At 40.7% G+C, this 20,938-nt stretch overlaps 1 protein-coding gene across 1 annotated transcript in view; it reads left to right on the top strand.

The window, feature by feature from the left end:
- CDHR3 (cadherin related family member 3) overlaps positions 1-20,938 on the top strand; it is a 280,029-nt gene that overhangs the window by 93,343 nt on the left and 165,748 nt on the right. Inside the window, exon 8 of the mRNA XM_085654140.1 lies at positions 1,565-1,754. Within this exon, the coding sequence (XP_085510266.1) occupies positions 1,565-1,754 (190 nt within the window). The remainder of the gene's footprint in view (positions 1-1,564; positions 1,755-20,938) is intronic.

Raw genomic sequence — 20,938 nt, 5'->3', positions numbered from 1 at the left:
TTATATGCCAGCGTGGTCGGGAAATCTGAGGCTCTCACCCCTCCAATCTTACTGAGCAAACTACACCCCTGGTCTTCCTCGTCTACTTCTCTCCTCCACCACGTCCGCCCTGATAGTTCCTCTCTCTCACCCATGTGCTTCTCGCCACCAGATCCACTTTGTTACCTTTTGCCTGTTTGCTACCCCAATACCCATGCCTTTTGTGTTGCTCCCCCCACCCACACCCTGATTTGCTTCTGCCCGCGACCCGGTGTAACTTCGACCCCCATCCCTTATGTTGATTGGGCCCCCATTTGTTCCCCGTGCTAATTCTACCTACTGTTGCGTTCACCCCAATGTTGTTCACCCCACTTTAAAAAAAACGCATTAGCATATTTTATTCTCTTTAGCTACCATTCCAATTCAGATTGGTAGCTAAAAAGTAAAGCAAAAGCAGCCGTGGTGCGCGTGCCTACAAAATGATGCTGCCAGCTATGTCAAAAGTTTTTTTTTTTTAGTTCTTCAAACATGCTACACAGGCATCGGCATACTGAGCAATGTGGCTAAAGACCATTGGCTAAACCAATAGGTCCAAAAGCGAGGCCAATTGGCTTGCCAATGCTTGTTTTATATCCCAAGGTTGTCCCCCATCTCCTCTCTCATTTAAGCTGGACATATTTCTACTAGCCTGACTAATTTGTGATTGTGGTTTACCATGTCGGCGCTTTGATTATGACACTTCTGTAAAGTTTCTTGAAATGTTCTTGCACAATAGCTGCATTAATCGATTTACTCTGTTTTTTTCCTGGCCTCCACAAATAGATAACAATCCTTATCAGTGTACTTGGTGAGAAACATATGGGTCATCTTCAATAACACCCTAGCATCCAGACCAATGGAAAATGCAGTGGCTGTATCTTTGCCCTATAAGCTGTGCTCCCAGAGGGCAACCATGGGGAAACCCTCATGTATGTTGTGATGTCACAGTTACAATACAGTTCGACATCATATATTAACATCTCGGGGAAAGAACTTTCTTACATAGCGCTATATAAAACTTTATAAATAAATAAACATCTACTCAAAATAAAACCACTTGGAACTTTTGTGGACTCTAGAAATGTAATCACTTGACAGAGGTCTCTTTGAAAAATGAGAGAAATAATTCCCAAATTTATTATGATTCTTAATACGAAAGATTACAAATTAAAAATAGATTTACTGCTTTGGTGTGTTTTTTGAATCCATGGTGCTCTATGTAATCCTTAATGGTGGTTTGCTATCTATAAATTACACTGTTTACGCTTCATTGATCGGTATTACGTATTTTGGGTAAGCATTGGTAATCAATTTTAATTGAAAAATTAGCTGGTGCCTTTTGACACGCCTCGTATATTTGTAGGAAGCTCTCTTGATATGTTTGTACATGTTTTGCAATGCTGTTCCTTGAGCATCTAAACATGCAATCTATACATTTGAGTTTTATGTTGCTTTTAGAATGAAGCGTTTGGGCAGATCCACATGTCTAAAAGGTAACGAGATATTATTAAAAAAATGATATCTCTTTTTATATCTTTCTTTTTAGTCTCAGGTGTAATTCAGATTGCCATGTCTATAGACCGTGAAGCGGATCCGTTCAGGCTCCATCCTAACATAAACCTGGAGATTGGAGTGCGGGAGAGCCCCTCTGCACTACATAGCAACAACATTCTCCTAACGTTCATAGTTGGGGATCTCAACGACAACCCGCCAGTGTGCCAACAGTACGCTTTCAGGTAAGGCATGTTCTCTAACATAGTGTATCAACACATCCAAATCGCAGACCTCTGCCATAGAAAATCATTACCACCAGACTTGGGTGAAGCGCTCTTTCTGCTCCCTAAATCATGGGAGGAAGTGGAGCTTCTTACACCACCTAGAAAGACTGGATCAATCAGACAAACATTTACTTTGTCTAGTGGTTTAGTTAAACCGTACTCCAAACGCTTCTAATTAAATCAAACTAAATTTTTTGAAATGCTTAACTGTTTCATAATTAATGAAAAAATATGGTTGAGTATTCAGTCCAACTGGAGTCCTCATTGTCTTGGGTTGCAAAATATATGAACACAATCCAAATCTCACATAGAGTTCTGTTCTTGTATTAAGTGAACACACTTGGAGATTGTCCAGATCACAAAGAAATACACCTGGAAATGTCGAAAACAGAAATATTCAGACCACCCAAAGGGGTCTAATAGGTCAGTTTCCAGAACAGGGTCAAAAATTGCTTCACTAATGGCTATGTCTCATCTCTTATATAGTCCAGAGCCTGAATTTAAGCCTTGGATAGACTTTTATGATCCATCTGTACACCTAATAAATTGGTACATTTCAAACTATTGCACCCCGGAGTGTGTATTTAATTTAGATAGACAGTGTACAGGAAAGGATTTTTATAGTATATGTTACTTTCACACGAATGTGATAGTCAATATTTTTTGGAAGACATTAAAAATGTCGGTCTGTGTATTCCAACCTGTGTGTAAATCCCTGTTTAAGCACAAGTTGGAAATGCAAGTTGATAGGTATTGGATGCGTAAAATACCTCAACCTTAGTTACATTTCAGCAGGTCAAGCCTGGCAAAATTTAACATGGGAAAAGCATATGGAATTAACCGTATCATTCGGATTTACACCAAAATCTGCATGCTATTCCTCACCAACTCACAATAAGGGATACATATTGCACCCGATAATTAACATATCGTGTGGTATCATTATATATGAGGTCCGATAAATAACATCTAAACTGGTAATCCGGGCCTAAATATTCTGGTGAAATGTCATTTGAAGTCAGGTATGATGCCCCATTTTGTCAGTTTCTCCTGTCCCAATGCTGAGGTTTGATGCTATTTGAAGAAAAAAGTTACACAAATTGGATCATCCTATGCGTTGAACTGGTACCAACATTTAGAACTAAACAGAAACTTTTTCCCCATAACCTTTAGAGAAAATCAAATGAGTCAAGAAAAACATTTGTAACATTAGCGAGACATAGAAAATCATCTGTGTCATTTAGGGAAAATTATTAATTCACTTGATCAATTTACATTGCAGCCTCCATTGATGTAATCATATCTTGATGCAGAACGTAGCCAGGGAAGAACCTGTTAAGACCATGTTAACAAAACAACAATTATTTCAGTGTTTTTTAATAGGGTATATGCAACTGTATCTGGCAAACAAGAACAGAAAGTAAATTTCACACCTCATTTCCAAGGACTGCACATTTTCTACCCTCAAACAACCCCATCCACCGTTCTCAGAGTGTTGCCTATGTTTGAAGGAGCACTAAAATTAAAGCTGATTCTCTAAGCATAGGGTACAAGATGGCAAATACGAAGTAAATTTGTCAACCAAATTGTGGGGGCCTGGTGCATACAGACATTTGAACATCAGGTTCAAGTCTTTAGAAGTATTCCTGGTGCTTATTAGAGGCCAATGAAGATAACATGATATAGGTCAGAGGGAGGTTCCCATTTCTAAGACCGAAAAACTGCCCTTCTAGCAGCCTACTGGCCTGTTGTAGATACTGCAGCGGCGATACAGGAAGTCTGCAACGTAGGCTTGGAATTTAGTAAGGTTCACATCACCACGGTATTAGATTCAGTGGACAGAGAAAACAGAAAGCAGGAACCTGAGAAGCTGATGTAGCGTAAACCAGTATTCCCTAATCACCAGCCCAATCCGTGAGTTTGCACTGAGGTTTGGATTCCAAATAGTATTTTACTATGAAGCAATGTCAGCACTGGTGGATCATCACGTGGTGGCAGGCTGGAAAAGAAATGTCAAGGTCCTAGTAGCCTGATGTAACGTTTTTCTGCATTAGGCTTAAGCCGCTATTTCAAAGCCACTCAACCCACTCCATAACTCCACATCTCCACTGACCCTCCGTCAACTCTCCTGCAACTTCTCAGACTTCAATACCAAGGCCACTTTGGAACTCCTGAGAAGATAACACTCAACAAGGCTCTCCAGCTTTTTCATCATTTCAATCTGAGAACTGTGGCAGGTGTATCATTCTTTCAACACAGCACTTGGACCCTGATGCATCAGCTGTAACTCCTGCAACTCCTACAAGCAGGCCTCTCCCTTCCCGTGATGGATATACACATGAATTCAATGACCATTAGGGCGGAGGAGCGTCAGCCCACTGCTGCCAGCGCAGCAAAGGTGAAAAATAAAATGGTAATAAAATGAATTTATGACCATTTTATTTTTCCTTTTCCACAGCCTGATCCATGTTTGGGGGCAGGGCGGCTGCTGCTGACTGGCAGCAGGGGAGTGGTGCTCACTCCCCTGCATATCACTTTGGCCGGTTCTCCTGTGACAGCCAGCCCGACATGCACCCTTTAAACCTCTCCATGAGCCCCCAGTGCCTGAGGGAGCATTGAGGCAGCCCGCTCCAACCAATCCTGGCACTGCTCTCATGCTGCCTAACATTTTCAGCAGCATGAGAGCAGTGTCTGGATTGGTGTGGACATTTTCTGCAGGCCAGCACCGTGGACTGGAAGCACAAGGACCAGCGGAGGCAAGCCAGTGCATGCAGTGGGTATGTACATTTCTATTTTTATATTTATCTTATGACCCACTGACAAGCACTGTATGAAACTCACACTGCCTTCAGCCTCAACGCCAGAGCTCTCAGTCAGGGTTCATTATAAATATTATTTATAATGATCCATGACTGGCAGCTTTGGCATTGACTTTAAAGGCATTGTTGGTCAGTTGTTTCCTCACCAATTATTCAGGATACCAACCGCCACTGCATGAATGGTGGCTGGTGCACTCTATGCTTATCCTGTGGCACTACTTGCCCTGCCTATTTACTCCTAAAAGAATTTAACAATTGATCTTCAGCTTTATACGGAGCACACACAAATAAGTACTTACCTACGCCTACGTGAACAGTTATCCGAGTCTGGAAAGAGACGACAAAACACATGGAGTGGAAGGGTAAGTTAACAGGGAGAACGCCACTGTGAGACAGTGAACATTTGATGGAACTGAGGGCCCTCAGGGAGACTTTCAAGAAAGGGGAAGTGCTGGGGATTGAGAAATTAGAGGATATGTGGAGGGGCCAGAAACCGCTCACATTTACGGAACTCCAAGGGGAGTATGAGTTGGCAGAAACAGAACAGTATAAATACCTACAACTCAGACACGCACTATACCTGCACATAAGGGAGGGCGGCACCCTTCCAGACCATTCCCCTCTGGAAGATAGATTGCTGATGGACCCGATGGAGACCAAGGCCACCTCCCTGACATACAAAAAGCTGCTGTATAATTCCCCAAATTCGATAGATCCTCTCTGGGCGACATGGGAGACGTAAATGGGGCTACTTGAGGTTGATGACTGGGAAGAGGCGGTACAAAGCCCCAGGGAAGTGGCAATTAGAGCCCGGTTCCGTCTGGTACAGTTGCGCATATTACATAGATCATATGCCTCTAGATCACTAATATATAAACTGAGACCTTTTTTCATATTTTCTGGGAGTGTAAATATATACATGCATACTGGAAGGGAGTGGCAAAAGTCATGGCAAAAGTCACGGGGATAACAATTCCAGTTGACTCACGCTGGATGCTTCTGTGTGTAACAGGGGAAGAGAAATGGCCGAAATACAGAACCATTTGGTTGAAAGTGGCTGCGATGGTGGCAAAACGAAATATAGCCCAAAAATGGGGGGCAAGACAGATATCGGAGGTGAGAACCTGGAAATCTGACATGGATTGGTGCGCCAGGGCAGAGAAAGTGATTTACAAAGCCAGAGGCTGTCCACACAAATGGAATAAAATCTGGGGACAATGGCATAAATACCGTGGGTATTAGGTAGAGTCAGGGGATGGGGGAGACTATTCCAGATCAGATTAGAACACTCTGAGAGTTCACTTGGGACTCAAAGAGAGGGATGTGATTGTGGGTGTGCTGTTAATAACAATGATATGCTCTGTACAAATACTTTGGATGTGGTGACTCTGTGTGTTATTCTGAGCTTGTTTAATAAAAATATATATTTTTTAAAACAATTGACCCTCAACAATTTTACAAAATGAACAGGAAATACATAAAAATGACTTGCAAGTATCTTCCTTTTGCCAGAATGTCCCTATCTTCCCTCCAGATACTGCCATACAATCAGAGAAAAAATGAAAGTTTTTCTGAAAAGTGCTATTTTTCAAGTGTACCTCTTTTCGACTGAAAAAAATTGACCTTTCTAGTGATGCAATTTTTTGCACCAAAATCCATCTCTGGTAGCCTACATTACAGAGACCTAATGCTCTGGCAGATTCTGGCAGAGAATGGCTCAATGGTTCTTTACAGGTGTGCAGGAGTGAGTGTGTGTGTGTGTGTGTGTGTATATATATATATATATATATTATCTACTGGCGGTCGCCAGTAGATAGTTATAGTTAGGATCGTGTTTCCATAGGAAATCCGCAACATTCTATTTGGAATAACTTTGGCGCCGATTGACGAATCCTCGCGAAATTTTCAAAATAGGTGGGGCGCTCCGCTCCGCTCCTTCCCTGAAAGTCTCGGGGGGATTCGTCAAGCGGGGGCTGAGAAAAAGGGGGGTCCCAAAACACGTTTTCCCCATGCATTTTTCCATAGGACCTTTAGTCCAAGCTACAGCCCGAACGGCTGAACAGAATTACTTGAAATTTGGCAGAGAGGTAGTCCTCAGGTCAGGGATGTGCCTTTTGGTGTAAATCTGTTCAGTATTTCCTGAGAAAATAGCATTTAAAAGCATATATATATCTATAAGCGCGCACGTGTACGGTAAAACTTACCGTACGCGCACGCTGCCGTGCGCGAGCGCGATTCTGATTGGTTGTTAGATCTTAGTAAACATTCGAATCGGTCGAAACCAGGAAGTGTCGGCCGCCATTTTGTCTCTCGCAGTCTGAGGGGGTGAAAAACAAAGGTGGAGAACGTGAAAAGGGGGCAGGGTGGTCAGTTCCTGACCCCATAGCCTTAGTCAGGGGGTCCCAGAAGGACCCCCAAGGGCCAAAATTTCCTTTAAATTTTTTGCGAAAAATCGCGGAGTACGCGTAGCGTACGTGTACGGTGGAAACGGAAAAATTCCGCGAACTGCGTAACGTGGGCGCGCGGTGCGCGAAGCGCACCACGCGCCCACAATGTGCGCAGCGTGCGCGTACGGTACGCGCATGGTGAAAAACCTTACAATAATAAATACATAACTTAGCATTTAAAAAACCGTACAAATTCACTGAAAAAACCATAGGTTTCACACACGTTATAGTTAGGAATTAGCATTTAAAAAACCTTGCAAATTCACTTAAAAAACCATAGGTTTCACACATGTTATAGTTTGCTGGACATTTCACTTGTGAAAACCATTGAAATTCCCCCGTTATAGTTAGTGCAGGCAACTATAACTCACGCGACCGCAATCCTCTGCTGATGACGTCAGATATTACATCACTGATGACATATGTGTCTTTCTGAAAAAAAAATATTTGTAATATATGTATAGCTAAAAATTAATGGAAGAAGACATGTGTAAATAAGTGTCCAAATACAGCAGAGGATTGCGGTCGCGTGAGTTATAGTTGCCTGCACTAACTATAACGGGGGAATTTCAATGGTGTTTCACGAGTGAAATGTCCAGCTAACTATAACATGTGTGAAACCTATGGTTTTTTAAGTGAGTATATATATGTATATATATATATATATATATATATGACCACTCTTCGCTCACAAGTTTCTCCAGGAAAAAGAACGAACGTAGACCTCATTAGGTGAATTTGAATATTTTTATTCCTCCTCGCCTGCCATTACGCGTTTCGGCCGTCCAAGCGGCCTTGATCACATGACACTGCTCAGGTTTTTTTGCCACTTATTTAAAGTGCTAGTGCATAAAAAAACACAATGTTGGATTCATGGACATAGAAAACAGAGATAATTTGTACCATACTGATATCGATGGAGCTTACATTTGAAGTTTTGAACATTTTAACGAAGCATAATAAATAATGGTATAATACCCAACATTTACCAATCATGTGGCATATTTAATTGAAGCTGACCACAGTTCAAAACATTAGAAATAATGGTAATAATCGTGTAATACATAAGAGATTAAAACCCTGCCTAATCAATAAGACCATGAGCGCAACCATAAATGAGAGTATGTGTTTTATAAAAAAATATATATGTAAATGTGCTTACCCTATACCTGCATAAAATACCTAATAAATGCACCCATGGATAATATTACATTGTAAAATACCTGTATTAGATGTCACCAGGAAAAAGATTCATTTTGAATTCTTTTCTGTTGTAGTTTATTTGCCAATAGCGTATATATATGTGATCATTGTCAGATATTGGTTGGGTGCCTGGGAGACTTTAAATGAGATAATCTCAATTTCTCTATCAATTTGGCTAATAAAAACCAAAATCACTTCTTGTACTATTGGGCCCAGTGATAAAATGTTTATAATGTATAAAATCTAAAGGTGCAAAAAAGTGCAACAGTGCTGTGTAGGTCAATGTAGACAAATAAAGTGCAATATTGGAAAGGGCTAGGTGCAAAAAATGCATGTAAATATACACAAAATATAATATCTATATATATAAAACCAAAAACGCCCAGAAGTTAGGCTGCCTGCTTGGTTTAAATAGAGTTTGTTACTCACCTGCAGTATTGTGCGGCCTCAAGCTTCAGGGCATTTTTGAATATATATATATATATATATATAGTGACCATATAGTGTAGTGACCAAGGCGGTACGCCGCCGAAACGCGTCTAGCTTTTGTTCGGATTAAACTTTATTTTTGCCATTACTTCACGGAGTCTGTGCCTGACTGTTCGTCGCCGCCAGGATTGGGATTGAATATATATATATATATATATATATATATATCAATAGTCAAAATCGGGTCCTTCTGGGATCAATCCCTCGTCAGGTGGTGCGTTGGCCGGCGAACCCAAAGCCGGTTAAACCAATGTCGAATTGTCAAGAAAAACGCACTCTCGAAGGTCAATTATTATTTAATAAACACTCGCTATGCGTTTCGACACAAAAAAGTGTCTTGCTCACACGATGTATGCGTTTTATCCAAACGTACATTTATACAAATATATAAACATAAAAGAAGTACTATCGCATTTCCTGGTCCACACTGTCAATATAGCAGCCATTTTGGAACGGGTCACAGACTCATGCTTATGAATCAATAAATACATGATACCTTAGTGCAAGCAATGTAAAACAAAGTGTAAAACAAGATAATGAAATACAAGTACTTATTTTTGTAGTGTTGAAAACAAACAATGCAAGTTACTCTCACTCGATATAACACCCGGTATCTCGCCTGCAATAGCCTTTGAATTGGCGAAACTTTATAGATTGCAGTCAAGCAAACAAAGTTTTTGTATAACATTTCAATACCTCCTACTTAGCCATACACAATACAAGCGGACTAGTGCCTCATGCGGGCGTATTTGCAGTGCTGCTGTGAGAGGGTAATTACCAGGTATACACGCAAGTTCAACATTGTATTAAGCATGTAAACACAAAACTGACCCATCGCAGAGCCATGCTCAAGTCCAGGTGGCTGAAAAAGGACTATAAGCTAAAAGTTAGATTTATACCAGGACTAGTGCCCCTATATCTCCTCACCGACATGTATATGATCAGGAAATATCTCTGCATGATTATCTCCAAATGCCAAATTGGCAAAGTAAGAATAATAGCAGTTAGTACTTCTCAGTTGAAACCACATTGTGCTGACCCTAAAGAAAGAATTTGAAATACAGTGAGTCTATATTTAAAGAAAACAAAAGGAGTGATCAAAAGACGTGCAGTTCTTATCTTATTGAGCGTGCAGTGGCATCCTGATGAAGAAAAGGGTAGGGAACCTGTGCCGTGTCTTGAAAAGTGAAGGGTCCCTTCCTTTCCTCCTGGATAGTAAGAAAAAGAACAAGTTGAAATTAAAAACAGCTCAAAATGATCATCCTTGCAGCAATATAAGATTATCTTAATTATCATAAAAACAGCATGAAGAACATACAGGAACGGCAACCGACATGGGACATAAATTCAGTTATTGTGTAAATGAGTTGCCAATTCCTCATCAAGATTGTGCCCCCCTGGAAACCTAGTTTCCAATTCCATTATCCATTTAGATTCCCTCTTTCTGAGGGCTAACTCTCTGTTGCCTCCTCTTTTGGCTGTATTGACCTGTTCTATGGCAAAATATTTGAGCAGAGAGTTGTTGGAATGATGTTTATCCTGAAAGTGTCGTGCGATGGGATAGTTTTGGTCTGTATTTGTGATAGCTCTAAGATGTTCCTGTATCCGTTTTTTTTACCATGCAAGTTGTACTCCCAACATACCTGAGTTTGCAAGGACATTCTAGAATGTACACAACATAATTTGTACTGCAAGTCAAGAACTGTGTTATGATTTTGTTTTGTCCTGATCCCACAATATCAAATTCTTTCACCATGTGGCTAAATTTACGCGCTTTGCAATGGCCGCATGGATAGAAACCCTTAAGATTAAATAGGTTTCTATTGGGGGTTTCTGTAATGTCCCCTTTGACCAGCATGTCCTTCAAGTTCTTCCCTTTCCTGTATGTAATTAGGGGTCTGTCGCTGATACTGCCACCAATGATGGAATCAGATTTTAAGATTCTCCAATTGTCAGCCAGAATTTTCTGAACCTGTTTGGATTTGTGGTTAAATGTTGTTATAACTCTCATTTGTATTTCATCTTTGTCATTCCTTTCTGAGTATTTAAGAGCTTGGGATCTACTGATTTATTTGATCTTATCTTTAGCTTTTTTTAAAACCCATTCTGGGTAACCCCGCTCCTTAAATCTACCAAGCATGGTACTTTGTTCCTGTTGAAAATACTCTTCGGTAGTGCAGTTTCTCCGTGCCCTCAGTAACTCTCCGAATGGAATGCTCCATTTTAGTGACTCGGGATGAGCACTGAGGGCATGTAACAAGCTATTCCCGGAAGTTTCTTTCCGGTGCAAACTTGATACCATGATACCATCCTGTATCATTATGAGAGTAACAAGGAATTCAATTCTGTTTTTGCTTATACTAGAAGTAAGCTGTATGTTGTAAACGTTATTATTAAGTTTTCTGATGAACTCCTTTGCTTCCCCTTCGCTACCTTTCCATATGACGAAGAGGTCGTCGATATACCTCAACCATACTTGGACCTTGCTAAAGTCAGAGTCCAGATCTTTGTCTTTTCGGAGTTCCTCCTCCCATTTCCCTAGGAAGAGGTTCGCAAAACTTGGTGCGAAACACGTTCCCATAGCCGTGCCACGCACCTGTTTGTACAACTCACCATTAAACAAAAAGATATTATTGGTGAGGCATACCTTCATCATGTCAGCTAACATATTAGTATGTTCAAGATAGCAGATGTTTCTTGTCTTAAGAAAGTGTAAACAAGCTTCTATACCCTGGGTGTGATCAATGATGGTATACAGTGAACTCACATCCAGGGTAATAAGTATGAATTCCTCCTCCCATGCGATATCTGCAATTTTATTAAGGAAGTCTTTGGTGTCCCTAATGTGTGATGGTAATTGGATGACATATTCTCTTAAGAAAAAATCCACATATTTAGATATGTTCTCGTTAAAATTACCCAAAGATGAAACTATGGGTCTCCCTGGTGGTACCTCTGAATTTTTGTGTATTTTCGGGAGTAGGTACAAAATGGGTAATTTTGGAAAATCTTTTTTGAGAAAACAGTATTCCTGCCAAGAGATGAGCCCTTCCCTTTGCCAGTTTACTAATTTCTCCCACGTAGTAGTTACGCTACAATTGTAAACATCAGTGGTACATTTGCAATAAAATTTGACATCAGACAATTGCTTCTGTGCTTCGTCTATATACATTTGTTTATCCCACAAGACAATGTTACCTCCTTTATCCAAAGGTCTAATTACAATCCTGTTATCTTGTGCTAATGAAAGAATAAAGTTTCTTTGTTGTTTGGATAGGTTAGAATTTACATTATTACGTATACCCATCTTGTGTTTGTGTTTGATCAATTCCTTCGTAACCACTTCATGAAAAGTATCTATTGAATCATGTGGTAGAGTAGGAAAAAAGATGGACTTCGGTTTGAAAGCAGTACATGCAGCTCTGTGAGTACTAACACAATCTTGATCTTCCAACGTTATAGCACTCCCAGTATCAGGAGAGGAATCTACTAGTGCATACATAGTTTCAAGAACACTAGCGTCATCAATATTAAGATTAGGTTGGGACAAAGTATCAGATTGCCACGTAGAATCTTCTGGTGGTCTATCATTCCTCAGACTATGCCATTTTTTTAATTTCAGTTTTCTTATAAACTTAAAAATGTCAACCCTGGTATTGGCATAGTTATACAGTTCGGTCGGACAGAAAGTTAGGCCTAAGCAGAGTGTGGTTTTTTCAATGGGTGTTAAAAATCTTGAAGATAAGTTAATGATAGTTCTATTTACCATCGCTTCATCCATAATTAGTACATTTTCTTCTGTCCCCCTCTTTTGGTTCCCACGGGTGCTTTGCTTGTTTCTCCTTTGTCTGAGCTTAGGTCGTTTCTGTTTGGACCGCCCCTGCCTCTTCCCCTTCCACGTCCTTGTCCCCGGCCCCGACCTCGTACTCTCCGGGGTGTGGTCGGTTGAGCTTCTTCTTTTTGAAGTCTTGTCCTCATGACCCGGAATTCGTCTAAAAAAGACGCAGGTTTGGTTGTTATTTCAACTTCAGAGGAAGTGCTGGCTGTATTCTCGGATAAATCTGTGTCTGAGTCGTCTGTTGGTAGTATTTCCTGTGCTGTTTCTACAGTTCCAGATTTGTTTTCCTGGCTGTCTTGTTGTTTGTAGAGATGGTCGTATTTTTGACTATATGTTAAAATGCGTCCACTCTCATAGTCTGGACAGTCTCTGTGAAGTTTCCTTTGCTTCCGCAACTTGATATCCACTTCGTGTCTCTTGAGTCTATCTTTAAGATCATCTTTGAATCTTTTAATGTCTTCCTGATCAGTACTCTTTTTGAATTCTTCTTCAATTAATTCCAATTCCTTCATTATTTCCTCTCTGTCTTCCCATGCGTACTTAATGAGTATCTGAAGCATGTTCTTGGAACTTAGGGCTGAATTGCCTGCCCACTCCTCTAGCATACGTGGATTCCGTGCTTCATGCGATGGAGTAATATATATTCGTAATCCACGTGGTATCATTTCTTTATCAACATAGTCCTGGAGGGAGATTGCCTCCCACCACTTGGATGCTTCCTGTTTTTTCAATTTCTCATACCTACGCATTTTGATGTTCAGCGAATTCAAATCAGGTGTATTGGTTGTAACCCCTGCATGAGTCCCTTTGCCTGGAGCTCTTGCAAATAGTGCCTGTGCTTCCCTTCACCTTTCACTATCATTTTCCATGCTGTTTAACAAATCCTTTCAAAGTATAGCACGCTGTGTGCACTTGCTGGTGTGCGCGTTTGGAAACAAGTGGAAAACAGTGCAATGGTAATGCCTGCTTATCCAAAAAATTAAATAGTACCAAAAGACCTCCCCGCCTATTCGTAGGCAGTTCCTGATGCCTTAGAATTTATCTGCACTGGAATCGATTGGGAGTCTGGACCAATCCACTGGTATTTGCGCACAGTACATTCCGTTAACAAGTCCGATACTGCTGTGGTGGTCTTTCCCATTAAACGTGTACAGCCTTTCCTATGTAGAAGCAAGTACCGGACCTCCCCACACACGCACTAAGAGGGTAACCACTCGCGCACAATGTGCCCGCCTGCCACCCTCCCAGGCAATGCACTCAGGGGCCCGGCTTACCTCCTGTTGAAACAGGCTCACGTCCTCCTCACGATTCCTTTGCCCGGATAGATTCCGCGTTTGCACTCAGGCCGGCATGAAATCCCTCCGTAATGTCAATAGTCAAAATCGGGTCCTTCTGGGATCAATCCCTCGTCAGGTGGTGCGTTGGCCGGCGAACCCAAAGCCGGTTAAACCAATGTCGAATTGTCAAGAAAAACGCACTCTCGGAGGTCAATTATTATTTAATAAACACTCTCTACGCGTTTCGACACAAAAAAGTGTCTTGCTCACACGATGTATGCGTTGTATCCAAACGTACATTTATACAAATATATAAACATAAAAGAAGTACTATCGCATTTCCTGGTCCACACTGTCAAAATCTAACTTTTAGTTTATAGTCCTTTTTCAGCCACCTGGACTTGAGCATGGCTCTGCGATGGGTTAGTTTTGTGTTTACATGCTTAATACAATGTTGAACTTGCGTGTATACCTGGTAATTACCCTCTCACAGCAGCACTGCAAATACGCCCGCATGGGGCACTAGTCCGCTTGTATTGTGTATGGCTAAGTAGGAGGTATTGAAATGTTATACAAAAACTTTGTTTGCTTGACTGCAATCTATAAAGTTTCGCCAATTCAAAGGCTATTGCAGGCGAGATACCGGCTGTTATATCGAGTGAGAGTAACTCGCATTGTTTGTTTTCAACATTACAAAAATAAGTACTTGTATTTCATTATCTTGTTTTACACTTTGCTTTACATTGCTTGCACTAAGGTATCATGTATTTATTGATTCATAAGCATGAGTCTGTGACCGGTTCCAAAATGGCTGCTATATTGTCAGTGTGGACCAGGAAATGCGATAGTACTTCTTTTATGTTTATATATTTGTATAAATGTACGTTTGGATACAACGCATACATCGTGTGAGCAAGACACTTTTTTGTGTCGAAACGCGTAGCGAGTGTTTATTAAATAATAATTGACCTCCGAGAGTGCGTTTTTCTTGACAATTCGACATATATATATATATATATATATCTCTATATATATTACCTACTGGCGGTCGCCAGTAGGTAGTTATAGTTAGGACCCCTTTTCCATAGGAAAACCTCAACATTCTATTTTGAATAACTTTGGCGCCGGTCGATGAATCCTCGCGAATTTCTCAAAATAGGTGGGGCGCTACGCTCCGCTCCTACCCTGAAAGTCTCGGGGGGATTCGTCAAGCGGGGGCTGAGATAAAAGGGGGGTCCCAAAACGCGTTTTTCCCATGCATTTTTCCATAGGACCTTTAGAACGAGCTACAGCCCGAACGGCTGAACAGAATTACTAGAAATTTGGCAGCGAGGTAGTCCCTAGGTCAAGGAAGTGCCTTTTGTAGGTTTGGTGTAAATCTGTTCAGTAGATTCTGAGAAAATAGCCTTTAAATCAATATATATATCTGAGCCCGCTTACGGTACGCTTACCGTACGCTTACCGCAAGCGTACGGTGGCGTGCGCGAGCGCGATTCTGATTGGCTCTTAGATCTTAGTAAACATTCGAATCGGCCGAAACCAGGAAGCGGCGGCCGCCATTTTGTCTCTCGCACTGAGTGTTGTTTATCAAACAAGATGGCCAAAAACATGTTACGGGGCTGTTTTGACAACTCCCTCCCACATAGTCATGTTGAGGGAGTCCCCAAACATCCCCCAAGAGCAAAAACGGTTTTATTTTTTTTTCGGCAATTTCGCCGAGTACGCTTACCGTACGCTTACCGTAAGCGTACGGTAAAAAAAAAAAATAAAAAAAACACTATCCACACTTACCCCACCCCCTGTGCTTTTGGTGGCCGTAGGCCACCAAATGTACAGGGCTTATTAATAGGTAAAAAAAACTAAATTTTGGCAACATGAAATTATAAAATCGAAATAAAAAAAACACTATCCACATTGACCCCACCCCCTGTGCTTTTGGTGGCCGAAGGCCACCAAATGTACAGGGCTTATTAAAGTTGATAAAAACCGTGCACAGAACGAACTGCGTTAAGTGGGCGCGCACGCCTCGAATGGCGTAAAGTAACTTAGCATTTAAAAAACCGTACAAATTCACTGAAAAAACCATAGGTTTCACACACGTTATAGTTAGGAATTAGCATTTAAAAAACCTTGCAAATTCACTGAAAAAACCATAGGTTTCACACATGTTATAGTTAGCGGAAATTTTACTGATAAAAAACCAGTGAAATTGCCCCGTTATAGTTAGTGCTGGCAACTATAACTCACGCGACCGCAATCTTCTGCTGATGACATATGTGTCTTTATGAAAAAAAAATATTTGTAATATATGTATAGCTAAAAATGTATGGAAGAAGACATGGGCAAATAAGTGTCTAAATACAGTATTAGCATCAGCAGAGGATTGCGGTCGCGTGAGTTATAGTTGCCAGCACTAACTATAACGGGGCAATTTCACTGGTTTTTTATCAGTAAAATTTCCGCTAACTATAACATGTGTGAAACCTATGGTTTTTTCAGTGAATATATATATATATATATATATATATATATATATATATATATATATATATATATATATATATATATATGCAGCAACTCGCCTTTACTTTACCTCTTGAAAAACACACGAGCACAGACCCAGATTTCTGTGAGTAGTTTATTTTAGCCGTTGTCCGCCATTACGCGTTTCGGGCGATCCCGCCCTTGATCACATGACAACTCCTATATTGATGACCATGCTATTTAAAGTGCTAGTGCAGTGACGACAATAATGGACATAGAAAAAACATTTCAGTACATCATAGTAGTACTGTATTCAAAACGATATTTTTACATAAATGTAAACATCTTAGTGTAACATTCTTGCATAGACCATAATTATGAAATGCATAATTATATGTATATCATGTTCTTATATTTTTTGCATCAATTTTTATTTATTTATTTTAGCGATTTCTAAAGCGCCTGGTGACCCAAGGGCATCCCCGCGCTATGTAACTTGAAATCCTAGTGAGGGGGAGAGAGGGGGGAGGCGACCGAAGGGTGTTATTTAGGAAACAGATGGGTCTTTAGTTTTTTGCGAAAAGCAAGGTAGTTGGATTCTAGTCTGAGGGCGCGAGGGAGTGCGTTCCAGCCCTTAGCCGCTTGAACGGAGAATTGTCGACCTCCTGTGCGGGTTATTTTGAATCTGGGGGTGCTGACTAAATTCTCATTTTGAGATCGTAGGGATCTGGTTGCTGTGTAAGGTGTGATCATTTTACTAAGGATCGCTGGACCAGATCCGTTGTAAAGCTTGTGTGTAGTACACATTGCTTTAAAGTGCACCCTTTGGCGCACGGGGAGCCAGTGCAGGGCTTTGAGGGCTGGCTTGGCGGACATTCTGGAAGGAGTGTTAGTAATCATGCGTGCTGCCGCGTTCTGTGTCCGCTGGAGTTTCGTGATAGTAGACTCGGGGGCTCCCAAGTAGACCAGGTTGCTGTAGTCCAGGCGGGACAGCACTAGTCCCTGGATGAGGAGCTTCCTGGACATAGGTGGGAGTAAGGGCAGGATTTTACGGGTCGTGCGCATGAGCCCGAAGCATGTGCCCGAGGTTTTGGTTGCTTGGGTTTTCATCGTGAGCTGTGGCTCAAGCCACACCCCGAGTGTCTTGATTTCGCGTTTTGGGGGGGGAATTTCTCCGAACACATCGGGCCATAGTGTAGGAGGGATAGTTGTCCATTGCTTGCCAAGTAGCATTACTTCTGTTTTGTCCCATTCAATTTTAGTGATGAGTCATTCATCCAGTTGTGGATACCTATGAGGCAGTTAATCAGATTTTCAGGATGGTCGATCAACTGGGACAAGGAGACGACTAGTTGGGTGTCGTCAGCGTAACTCACCATTTTTATGTTAAATGGTGTTACCACGTCCTCGAGGGGGGCCATATAGACATTAAAAAGCGTCGGGCTCAGGGAAGAGCCCTGGGGGACGCCGCTGGTGAGTGGGAGGGTGGATGAGTGATGGTTATCGTCCCACACTTGAAAAGTGCGTCCTGTAAGAAAGGATTCGATCCATTTGATTGCTGTCCCGGTAAGTCCTGCATTCGCCAGTCTATGCAGAAGGACACGGTGGTTGACCGTGTCAAAGGCTGCACTTAGATCCAGGAGGATCACTGCCACTGATCCTCCTGAATCCAGTAAGCCCCTTGCCTCTTCAATGACTGCGAGGAGTGCGGTGTCCGTTCCATGGCCCGGGCGAAATCCGGTTTGGGATTGTCGGAGCAGGTTATTGGTTTCAAGGAACTGGGATAGTTGGATGTTTACCAGTTTCTCAGTGACTTTGCTGATGCCAGGGAGTAGGGATATTGGTCTGTAGTTGGACAGGTCCGATGGATCTAGCTGAGGTTTTTTTAATGCAGAAAATGACATAATGTCATAATGTCCAAAAATAAATATTTAAGTGAAGGTGCTGATCCTATAGTGAATATATTTAAAGTGCAAAAACCCATGTGCCAATTACTAATAATTCACAGGATATTAGAAGGTGACCCTATGAGGTCTCCGAACCATATCAGCCATAATGACATGATGTTAATTTTCTTCATAGGTCGGAAGAATGTGCAAATTGCAAAAGACATTTTACGAAGGTGCAAAATAGATCAGGATGGCATATAATAAATACTTAAATGCATTGTTTTAGGTAGACCCTGCAGGAAATTGTACATAATAAAATAGAGGTATCAAATATACTTTCTATTTACAATTCCTAAAATCAATCCTAAAATCCTATAAATATACAAATAAATACATAAATAAATATCATCCTAAAATTTCTTTGCCTTAAAATATCATTCTCTAAAACCTATTGAACGGTGCAGATCAAATGTGTGCCCCCTATCGGGAGAATCAAGCAATATAAAAAAAGGGGGGGGTTTTGTCTTAAATTAATATGTTATGCTATACTTGAATTACCGGACATCTATAGAATATTTATAGTTTATGTTTTTAGCAAGCCTGCTGTTGTTACAAAAACGTGTATAAATCCTCACTATTATTCAAGCCCGAGGGATATTTGGAATTCAACTGGAGGATGTATGTTGTTTCTAACCTCCTCAATTTGGATTCCCTATCTCCTCCTCTTTTTTTGTGGGATAACTGCATCAATTACATAATAGTTCAAATTTTTAACGTCACTATTGTGAGTACTCTTGAAATGTCTTGCAACTGGGTAATTCTCGTCGTTGTTCCGGATTGCTCGTAAATGCTGAAGGATTCTTTTGTGAACTGGCAGCCTAATGACATAATGTCCAAAAATAAATATTTAAGTGAAGGTGCTGATCCTATAGTGAATATATTTAAAGTGCAAAAACCCATGTGCCAATTACTAATAATTCACAGGATATTAGAAGGTGACCCTATGAGGTCTCCGAACCATATCAGCCATAATGACATGATGTTAATTTTCTTCATAGGTCGGAAGAATGTGCAAATTGCAAAAGACATTTTACGAAGGTGCAAAATAGATCAGGATGGCATATAATAAATACTTAAATGCATTGTTTTAGGTAGACCCTGCAGGAAATTGTACATAATAAAATAGAGGTATCAAATATACTTTCTATTTACAATTCCTAAAATCAATCCTAAAATCCTATAAATATACAAATAAATACATAAATAAATATCATCCTAAAATTTCTTTGCCTTAAAATATCATTCTCTAAAACCTATTGAACGGTGCAGATCAAATGTGTGCCCCCTATCGGGAGAATCAAGCAATATAAAAAAAGGGGGGGGTTTTGTCTTAAATTAATATGTTATGCTATACTTGAATTACCGGACATCTATAGAATATTTATAGTTTACGTTTTTAGCAAGCCTGCTGTTGTTACAAAAACGTGTATAAATCCTCACTATTATTCAAGCCCGAGGGATATTTGGAATTCAACTGGAGGATGTATGTTGTTTCTAACCTCCTCAATTTGGATTCCCTATCTCCTCCTCTTTTTTTGTGGGATAACTGCATCAATTACATAATAGTTCACATTTTTAACGTCACTATTGTGAGTACTCTTGAAATGTCTTGCAACTGGGTAATTCTCGTCGTTGTTCCGGATTGCTCGTAAATGCTGAAGGATTCTTTTGTGAACTGGCAGCCTAGTGCTTCCTATATATCTCAAATTACAGCTGCAGGTAAGCACATAAACAGCGTACTCTGTTTTACATGTGAGAAAATGCCTAATATCACATGACTTAGATCCAAAGGCTGTAGCATAGGTTTTAGTATTAATTGCATGTTTGCATGCCTTGCATGATGTGCACTTAAAGAATCCTTTTCTCTTTGTCAGCCATGAGCCTTGCTTACCCATCTCCAAGTTGCTTCTGACCAAAGACATACCCATACTATTAGTCTTCCTAAAAGTAAATGAGGGACTATCAGATAATAGTTCTCCAATAATGGGGTCCTCTTTTACGATGGGCCAGCTTTTTCTCACAATGTTCCTGATTTGTTTTTCCTGACGAGAGAATCCTAAAATCAACCTAATGGGTTCCTCCTCTTTCTCTTGGCTTACAGAGATATCTTTCTGTTTCAACAGATCTTATCTGGCCTGAGATTTAGATTTAATAATAGCAGATTCAATAATTTCTGAGCTGTAACCCCTATTAAGGAACCTGTTTCGGCATTCCCTCTGTTTTGTGTTGCATTCATCCTCCTCACTGCAGATGCGTCTGATACGGAGCATCTCCCCATAGGGGATGCTCTTAATCAGGTGAGGAGGGTGCGCGCTAGAGGCATGCAGTAATGTATTTCCTGTCGTAGGTTTCCTGTAGAGGGTAGTGGATAACCTATTATTGATTATCTGGATCTCTACATCCAGGAATGTGACTTTTTCGTTACTAATGCTAGAAGTGAAATTCAAATTGAGTGAGTTGTCATTTATCATTGAAATGAAAGTAGTGGCGCTATCTACATCACCGTCCCATACTATAAAAAGATCATCTATGTATCGGAACCAGGAGACTACTCTCTTATTATAGGTCTGATCATACTGGTGCATGAGGACCAGCTCCTCCCACCATCCCATAAATAAACAGGCGTAACTGGGGGA

This window comes from Triturus cristatus, chromosome 4_1 (assembly GCF_964204655.1).
Source record: "Triturus cristatus chromosome 4_1, aTriCri1.1, whole genome shotgun sequence".
NCBI classification, from domain to species: domain Eukaryota; kingdom Metazoa; phylum Chordata; class Amphibia; order Caudata; family Salamandridae; genus Triturus; species Triturus cristatus.
Note: the sequence above shows the minus strand (reverse complement) of the source record. Positions and strands in the feature narration are given on the sequence as shown.